Source organism: Hoplias malabaricus, chromosome X2, assembly GCF_029633855.1.
Source record: "Hoplias malabaricus isolate fHopMal1 chromosome X2, fHopMal1.hap1, whole genome shotgun sequence".
NCBI lineage: Eukaryota > Metazoa > Chordata > Actinopteri > Characiformes > Erythrinidae > Hoplias > Hoplias malabaricus.
In genome coordinates this window covers 23,951,044-23,960,355 of record NC_089819.1, presented here as the reverse complement: position 1 = coordinate 23,960,355, position 9,312 = coordinate 23,951,044, and the positions used below count along the sequence as shown (strand labels likewise).

Sequence of the window (9,312 nt, the reverse complement as noted above, 5' to 3'; positions counted from 1 at the left end):
CAACACTGACCTGTTCTTTGACAGATAGTGAGCACATATACATCTGATATGACATGATATATATTATATGGAGAAGAAAAAAAAGTACCACAAAAAATGTATTAATAATATAATAATAATAAAAATAAGAATGATTTTGGTTATTAAACAGGAAAGAAAAGAAAGTAACCATAAACATAGGCTTAAAAATGTGATTTTATTTAAATATGTGCCACACTGGCTCACTATTAAGCAAGCAACAGGTCTCCTATTCACGTTATAAATGTTTAATGGTGTTTATTGGTGGGTTTTAAGGTATTTATTCCTAGGAGCGCATTTTGAAGGTTAAATAGCCAAATAATTAAGTACTTCTAAATCATTTAATAATTGTTTATTAATGTGTTTTAAAGTGGTTATGAATAATAGCTCGTTTATAATGTTTTTGTAGCTAATTACTAAACTCTAAACTGACTGCTGATTATTGCTAGTTGAGGTTTAGGCGTCTACAGATAATTCAAAGGTATTTATAGGTAACTGATAAAAGACCTGTTTAAATTACGGTAAAGCTGCAAGTAGACGTCACTTGATTAGAGCTAAAGCTTTAAATAAAAAAAAAAGAAAGAAGAAAAGAAAAAAGAAAAGAAAACCAAACTCCTCCCCTGTCCCCACCCCCACGGAGTGAAACTAGCCCCGCCCACTACAGACAGTCGGCCTTAGACCCCCTTATACACTTAAAAAGAGGTGGCACACTCACAGACACAAGCATTTCATTCAGGACTGCCTCCTTAAGCAGATTACTGCTGCTGCTGCTGCTGCTGCTGCTGCTCCAGATCTTCTCCTCCTTCTACTTCTTCTTCTTCTTCCTCCACTTCACTTTGCCCTGAACTCGTTGAGGATGCTAGCAGTCCCAGAGCTGCGGATTCTGCTCTTACTGCTCTGCCTCTGGCTTTTCTCTGCACGCCACAAAGTGCAAGGTGAGTCAATTCCCCGTGTGGATTTTGCCAGGTCTCTCTCTCTCTCTCTCTCTCTCTCTCTCTCTCTCTCTCTCTCTCTCACTGTCCACTCTGGTGCTCTGGGGTCTGAGAGGGTTTACAGCACTTACACTTGACTGGAGTTAGTCCAGTAATTGACTGAAGACTATCCTCTTTAAGCCTGGTGTCCCCTCTGCGGTGATGTGTTGGTGTGCGGTGGTAAATACTGAGTGCTGCTGACACCGAGGCAGGTGTGTGTTTACAGTGCATCAAGGTCTGAAGGTTAGAAGGCCATTGGTTTAATGCTTTAAACGCTTTGTTTGAAGTTCAGCGAGGGAACACATATAAACTGTCAGTGTATCAGTTTTGGATTTAACAGCCATTGTTGACCACTGGTGACACCCGCGCGTGAGAACGAGAATAAAGGGTTGTTGAAACGTTTAATAAAAACAGACAAACAAAAATAAAAACCGCACGTTTGTTGATATTTTTTAAACGCCATTTTGCTTGTTTATTTTCTGCTTTATTTTTGTTATCTTCCCAAAGTCACAGCACAATTCAAAGTGTCTGGGTTGGTGTTTATGGTGTGCTCAGGTGCTCCGGGGATTGCAGTGTTTTTCCTGCGTCTGCCCCCCATCCAAAACCAAAAAAGTTTGGACACCTTTTTACGGTTTTCTCTTGTGCGCCTCGATGTCATTTTAATGAAAACAGACACGAATGCGAGTAAAGGTGGTATGGCACGGGGTGTCCATTGGCTTGGCTCGACCCCAGACTCCGTCTCAGTCTCAGTCTCGGTCCTGTCTGTCCGCTGAGGGAAAGACAAGGAGCCCCAGTCTGTCTGTCTGAACTGTCTGGTCCAAGTGGGAGCCCGGGGAAGTGTCTCGAGTCTAGACTGCACATTGTGTAAATAGGCTCGAGTCTGTCAGCTCATAGAGAGAGAGAGAGAGAGAGAGAGAGAGGGAGAGAGAGAGAGAGAGAGAGAGAGAGGGAGAGAGAGAGAGAGAGAGAGAGGGAGAGAGAGAGAGAGAGAGAGAGAGAGGGAGAGAGAGAGAGAGAGAAATCTTTCACTCGAGAAAAAGGGGGGCAAAAAGAAAAAAAAAGGAGCGAAGGGAAAAGTGTCCGAGACGGAAAGGGGGCAGCCCCGTTGAGTTTGTCTGGGTTCAGGCATGCAAGTGTAAAACAGTCGCATTACTGAGAAATCAGACAAAATACCGAGGGGGAGGGGGAGCGGGGCAGCTTCCAGCTAATACAGGCTGCACGTGTTGTGTCTGGGTCATTGGCTTCAGACTTTAATGCGACTGGCTTTCTGTTTTTTCATTCTTTCTTTTTTTTCTCTCTTTTCTGTTTTTTCCTCCTCCACCACCTCCTCCTCTTTCTTACCCCCCACCCCTTTCTGTCTTTCTTAGCTGGGAACTGCTGGCTCCAACAGGGGAAGAACGGGAGATGCCAGGTGCTCTACATGCCCGGGATGAGCCGAGACGAGTGCTGCAGGAGTGGACGCCTGGGCACCTTCTGGACCGAGGAAGACGTTCCCAACAGCACCCTGTTCAGGTGGACCATCTTCAACGGAGGAGCTCCCAACTGTATACCCTGTAAAGGTACGCCCCGCAGAGGTGCATTGTCCTGCAGGTGTGATTTCTGAGGGCACAACCCTCTCGAAAAATCCCATGCATTAATATTAGTGTTATTACTGTAAATACACGTATCTGGATATTACTATAAATATTTCAACCCTAAATACACTGATAACGGGGCTAATACTAGTGCTGATACTGACACTGCTAGTCATATGTTCAGTATTAACGTACTGTAAATAATGTAGCTGCTTGGGGAGCAGTGTGCCCCACTGGTATCAGCTAACAGTGGTCAGATGTTGCAGTGTGTCGACTAAGAACGAGTTTATTTGCGAGGGTGCTATAGTTTGGACTGAGCGGATTGGTCCAGACTGATCAGGTGTCACCCCAGATGAACGTTCTTACTCTCATCCAGCACTTCTTCTGAAATAAAACAGCTTCTACACACTTCTAGGAGGTCTTCACACCAGATGCTGGATCATTTCTGTGAGAACATTAGTAAGAAGAGGGTTTGGTGTGATGCTGAATGGTTACATTCACTCTTCAGAGCCCAGTACTGGGGATGCTGTATCCCTCTAAGCCAACGAGCATAGTTATAAAAGTTTACAGTCTACGTTTAATGTCACACGACTAACGTCTTCCTCCGTGTGGTTCAAAGAAACGTGCGATAATGTGGACTGTGGCCCCGGGAAGAAATGCAAGATGAACAGGAGAAGCAAGCCGCGATGTGTGTGCGCTCCAGACTGCTCCAACATCACCTGGAAGGGGCCGGTGTGCGGATCGGACGGGAAAACCTACAGAGACGAATGTGCCCTGCTCAAGTCCAAGTGCAAGGGGCAACCTGACCTGGAGGTGCAGTACCAGGGCAAATGCAAAAGTAAGTTTTGTGTTGATCTAAGCTAACGCCTTAAACAGCAATAGCGCCATTTTAATGCTTCACTATCAACAGCTAAACTACCCACATGCTGTTTTCTGAATTGTCTACAGCAGTCGCATGATGATAAGTCTAAAGAATAATAACCAAACACAACACCTGCAGTTTAAAAGTCATTTTAAAGGAACACTAGGTATTACTTTTACCTCAAAACTGCAGCTTCAAAATCATTGTGATGATTCACTGTGCTGTAATAGGAAGACTATAGCCTCTGTCATTGCTACTCCGGGCTCAGCACTGCAGAAACTGCACTGTGTAACTTCTACAGGAGGGTAGGAAAACAACCCGGCCCCACTTCCCCTAGGACAGTGCTTTTTAATAGAATTCATAAGAGGTTTGGACCCACTTTAAGGTAGGTGACTTCCTACCCTCCTTTAAAGGTTACATAGTGTAGTTTCAACAGAGTGAAAAGAGTGTAGCAACAGCAGTGTCTCTATTCTGTCCACCACTGCTCAGTGGATCATCACAAGCTGTTATTTTAAGGTAAAACGATTACCTAGTGTTGCTTTAAATTTCCAGTCTCACTGTTGTGTTCTAACATCTCCAGATCAATTAAATTAAATAACTGAGTACCAAGTCTGAAATTCCAAAGCTGAAACGTGAGAGATTACGCCCGGGGGTCACTAACGTCAGGGCGGGTGTAAGGAGAGCCGCTGGCACTTGGCACAGCACACGCATGAGGAAAACGAGATTGAAACACTAGCCCTAAGTGTTTGCATTTGTTTTTATTTTTTTTTATTCGCAGAGACTTGCCGTGATGTGCTCTGCCCGGGCACTTCCACGTGTGTGGTGGACCAGACCAATAACGCCTACTGCGTGACCTGCAACCGCGTGTGCCCCGAGGTCACGTCGCCGGACCAGTATCTCTGCGGAAACGACGGCATCGTGTACGCCAGCGCCTGCCACTTAAGGAGAGCCACGTGTTTACTGGGCAGGTCCATCGGCGTGGCCTACGAGGGGAAATGCATCAGTGAGTGACCAGTGGGAAAACAACCCTGATCCCGTTGCTTTTGTTGATCCCAGTTGAGCGTGAAGTTTGCAGGGGTACACAAAGTTCAGGAAGCTTATTGTACGTCGATTTTCAAAGGGATTGAGTGGCGAGGGGGTGGGAGGTGGGCTTTTGTGGCTTATTTTCCAGCTAGAGGTTTATGTGCATATGCAACCAAGCCAACTTTCCAAACAAATTCTGACCTCTGCTGCTCTCATGACAACAGTGTTTGCAATTAGTATTTGCAAAAGTAAAAGCCGTGGGTGTCTTAATTGCTTCCTGATGTTGGCAACACCGGCCTGTCTCCTCTTACAAACAGAGTGCAACTGCCCTTCCAAACACTTTTTGTGAAACCTCTACCTCACAAGAGCTGTTAATTCCATCACCGAAGGGTCATTATTATATAAGACTTTTTTTATTATTATTATTATTTAGTTATTCGTTTAAAATTTACTACAATATTTGTCTAATTCCCAAGAACTCCTAAAGGAACACTAGGAAAGGTTTAGTATTTTCTCCTAGTCTCCAACTAGAGTTACAGAGTGTAGGGTTTATGTCCTAGAATCAAGGGGCAGATTGGAGGGAGGGAATGAGGGGTGGTTTCCTACCCTCCTCCAATATTTACATAGTGCAATTTCAGCAGTGCTGAGCCTAAGGTAGCAACAGAAGAGGCTATTTTCTCCCTGTTAATGATTTTTGAAGCTGTAACTTATGATAAAACCACTTCAACCCTTCAGAGAGTCAGTTGATACAACGCAGAGCTGGTGAAGTGTCTGTAGATGAGCTAAACCAGTCAGAAGTAAAACAAAACTCTAAATATTTGTCACGTCACACCCATGACTAACTGGCTGTCTTCCACAATATCCTCAGTATTTATGTCTCAAGTTACAATAAATGGATGTAGTGCTGCAGTTAAAATCACAGCCCAGATACTGATCTGAAAAATCATAGCATTTTTCCAACACACTGCAAAAATTGAAATCTAAGCAAGTAAAATTTACTTAAATCTACACTAAATATCTAGTGTTACTCATTTGGAAATTGTTGTAAGGATATAATACCATTATTCAACTTATTTCTAACTTATTTTTATCTACAGAAAGTGGCCATTCCATTCCATTGGCAGAAATTTTTGCTTAATTCAAGAAATAACATAAAATGACGCTTAAAAGAAGCAAAAATTTCTGCCGATGGAATAAGCCACTTTCTGTAGGTAAAAATAAGTTGAATAATCGTATTATATCCTTACAACAATTTCCAAATGAGTAACACTAGATTTTTAGTCTAGATTAAGTAAATTTTACTTGCTTAGATTTCAATTTTTGCTTTGCAAACCTTTCAGCCACGCTTTGAGTCTTAACCCCCCCCCCCCCCCCCCCCCCCGTGTCTGCATCCATATTCTCTCCTTTACTATCCCAGCTCGACCATGAACTGAAGGTGTGTTTCTGTGCACTTGCAGAAGCCAAGTCGTGTGACGACATCCAGTGCAGCACGGGGAAGAAGTGTCTGTGGGACACGAGAATGGGCCGAGGTCGCTGCGCCCTCTGCGAGGAGTCGTGTCCAGAGAGCCGCTCGGACGAAGCCGTGTGCGCCAGTGACAACACTTCGTACCCCAGCATGTGCGCCATGAAGCAGGCCGCGTGCTCCATGGGGCTCCTCCTGGAGGTTAAGCATTCAGGATCTTGCAACTGTAAGTAACACCCAGCAAAAAAAAGACAATCCAGTGCTAGCCTCCTTCCCTCCACCTTAAACACCCCATCCTTCCCTTGCTTCGCAAAAGCCCTCCATTGGTCAGATCTAAGCTACACAAAAGGACTCCAAATGGGAAGTACTTGGTTTTTTCGCATGTCCTCTTGGGCTGACGGCTTTTTTTTTCAAATAAAAATAAACACCTGAAATGAATAAGTAAACACCATGTAAACACTTTTAAACAAAGGATCTGTAATCGCGGGCTCATTTCTTGGGGGTCATTTGACCTACTAATTTACTGCATAACAACCATATTAATGCAAGCAGACTAACTTCTGCCGCTAACATGTTGTCATCATTCTAGTGACGTCTCATTTACCCAAGCAGGCTGCCTTCATTTTTTTTTTTTTTTTTCTTTTAATAAATTAAAATTTTTGCAGTGTTGAATTCGAGAGACGTTCGGCTTATAATCATATCGCTACAGCTTGTAATTTCCATGGTCACGTTGCTAATTTCTTGATAATCATGTACATTTTTTAAAGTTTGTATTGTTTTCTTTGATTTTTTATTTATTTTAATTTTTTTGCTGCTTCTGGCTGTAATCAATCATTTTAAAAAATGCACTATGTCCCCATGACATTATCAGCCCTGCCAATCTGTACCAGGGTCAGAAATCAGTAGCATCCATGTTCTTAACAAACATAAGGTGATTGTAACATTGGCGCCGGTGTTTAAACTTGTTTCACGCTTTACACTACCTACTCAACTTCCACGATGGTCCACTGACCAGTTTATTTACATTCCAGTGTATGGTGTACCTGTGAATACATTCGTTTTTTACATTAATTTTATTGTCCAGAATATTAATAATTGAAAAAAGAACATTAATAAAACAGTGGAAAGCTCCTAGCCCTAGGTGCTGCTAATAAAGTACACTACATGACCAAGCGTTTGTGGACACCAACTCACATCATTTACTTATGCATGTCCTCCCTCTGCTGCTGTAACAGCCTCTACTCTTCTGGGAAGGACTTTTCTGACTTTTCACAGCTCCACTGTTCCACAGCGCAACACTGGGACGTTTATACATTCAAAGCTTACATTTGGCATTGAGAATGTTTATGTGCAGCTGCTCCAGAGCATCTCCTTTCCACAGTGGGTGCACCTGCAAGTAGGTATTTGGGGTGTCTACAAGTGTTTGGTCGTGTAGTGCATGTAAGACTAAATCCAAGGGACCAACTTTACGATCACCTCATGGCATGAAACAAGCATTTTACAGTTTGCAGGACAAGCATTTCTACTCTAGTGGTACGTGTCTAACATGGACAGGAGGTTTTTGTTTCGCAGGTTTGGTTGTGAATGGGTGGTGTCTTGTGAACGTGTTCATATGGATCATGAGGGACTGCTTATTTCCTTCTGTTGCTCTGTGTACTGTTTATTTTTTTATGCTTTCATTTGCTTTGAGTTCCCAATGTCACCGTTTATGTAGAAGGATATACCTCAGAACTGTGCCGTTACGATGACCGTTTGACTAAGGTCATCTCATGGCACGGGACGCCACGCTAGCCGAGTAGCCGCATATTTTGTTTTTCCATTTTTTTATGTCAGAGTTGGGTTTTTTAGAGTAGAAAAGAAAAAGAGCCAGTCCTAAAACACACAAGCACTTTTTTTTTTGTCCTCTTTCAGGAATCTGCGAAATTAGACCTGAGCCACTGAACCCACCGATCTCCCGCTCTTGTCACAGTACTGACTTTCTTGATTATGTAAAGCTTGTTGCGTAATTGGGGTGGGCTGAGGGGGAAGAATGGGTTGGGGTTCGTTGGGAGGGGGGTGGTGTAGTTGGGGGCAGAGTGCATTGCTGCTGCCAAATCTGCCTAAACACAAAGCTAGATTGTGGTCTTCAGAAGGCGGAGAAAAAACAGACAAACGTTCAGTTAGATTCTGCGCTGTTGTGGTCATTATTCATACAACAGCTACCATGTATTCTCCCATATAGCCATCACGGAAGAGCAGGAGGAGGAGGAGGACGACGACGAAGACCAGGACTACATCCCTTATATCCGTTTATCGCCAATACTGGACGGATAAACCGCCTCCAAACCAATGGAAAAACAGTCCTGTGGAAAACATACAAAAACGAAACATGTCCACACTGTACAAATGTGTATGCTAATTTATTTTTCAAAGAAAAAAAGGAAGTATACATATAGTTCAGTCCGATAGATGTTTATTTATACAGTGTTTTTCTTGTTTTATAATTTATACATTTACAATGTCTGACTTACTATCTCTATCATGTTATTATTTTGTGTTCACTTGTTTCGACTTGTCTTTCATTTTTTTTTTTTTTTATTATGAAGAAGTATATTTGTCCAAAGAGAAGCAGTGTTATTTATTGTGAGGTTTAAAAAAATTCAAAAAAAAAAAAAATAATAATAATAATATTAACTATACACACCTAAAAAGAAAACAGAAAAGCGCTACCATGTAAAGTGTCATGTAAAGTCTTGCAAGCTGTAAATTGCATTCCCGGCGCTGTAAATCTGCTTCAGTCGCTGTCCATTCTGTACCACAGATGTTTATTTCACATGTAACTGCATGTCTGCCTGTGTGTTTATTTATTGGGGGAAAAAAAAAGAATCCGTCACTCTTTCAATGTACATAAACCTGTTTCTGCTTTGTTTACTGTTCACTATAACTGACCAAAGGGATCTTCTCAATGGTTCTCCATCGTTTGGCTGTAAAGTGCAGCATGTTTTTGTTTTTATTTCTGAACGTGAGCCATTTCTCATTTGTTGAGGTTTGTGAAGCTGTCGTCGTTTCCTCAGTGGTTTCATGTGTTCAGCTCGAGAGCGGAAACTCTGGCCGATACTTGATTGTCAAAAATGTGCCATTAACATGTCTATGCTATTTTATTGTTTCTTTGTTTTTATTGTTTTTTGTTTATTTTGTTTAATTTTATTAATATTACTTTTTTGGCTGTTGTTCTGCGCCATCTCCAAGCTCACGATACAGGATCCAGTATCAGTCTAAATCTTCTCACTTATCCTTTGCTGGCATTGTGTTTTTCAAAATGGCTTTTTTTATTTTCAGACATCACAAGATGAATACAAGATTCAGTTATAAATATATAGTTTTGTATTTTTTTAATGTAAATGTCATATGTATATATAAAGT

General features: G+C 42.1%; 1 protein-coding gene across 2 annotated transcripts; it reads left to right on the top strand.

Moving 5' to 3' along the window:
* Positions 1–758: 758 nt before the first annotated feature.
* Positions 759–9,312, top strand: LOC136676351 (follistatin-A). Of its 2 annotated transcripts, none has more exons than XM_066653293.1 (6): positions 759–953; positions 2,357–2,548; positions 3,183–3,401; positions 4,204–4,428; positions 5,906–6,136; positions 8,132–9,312. In XM_066653293.1, exons 1-6 carry the CDS (start codon positions 875–877, stop codon positions 8,221–8,223), a joined length of 1,038 nt encoding a protein of 345 aa, XP_066509390.1. In that variant the 5' UTR covers positions 759–874; the 3' UTR covers positions 8,224–9,312. The 2 variants fall into 2 exon arrangements, with proteins under 2 accessions (XP_066509390.1, XP_066509391.1); XM_066653294.1 differs by lacking the exon at positions 8,132–9,312 and adding an exon at positions 7,822–7,913.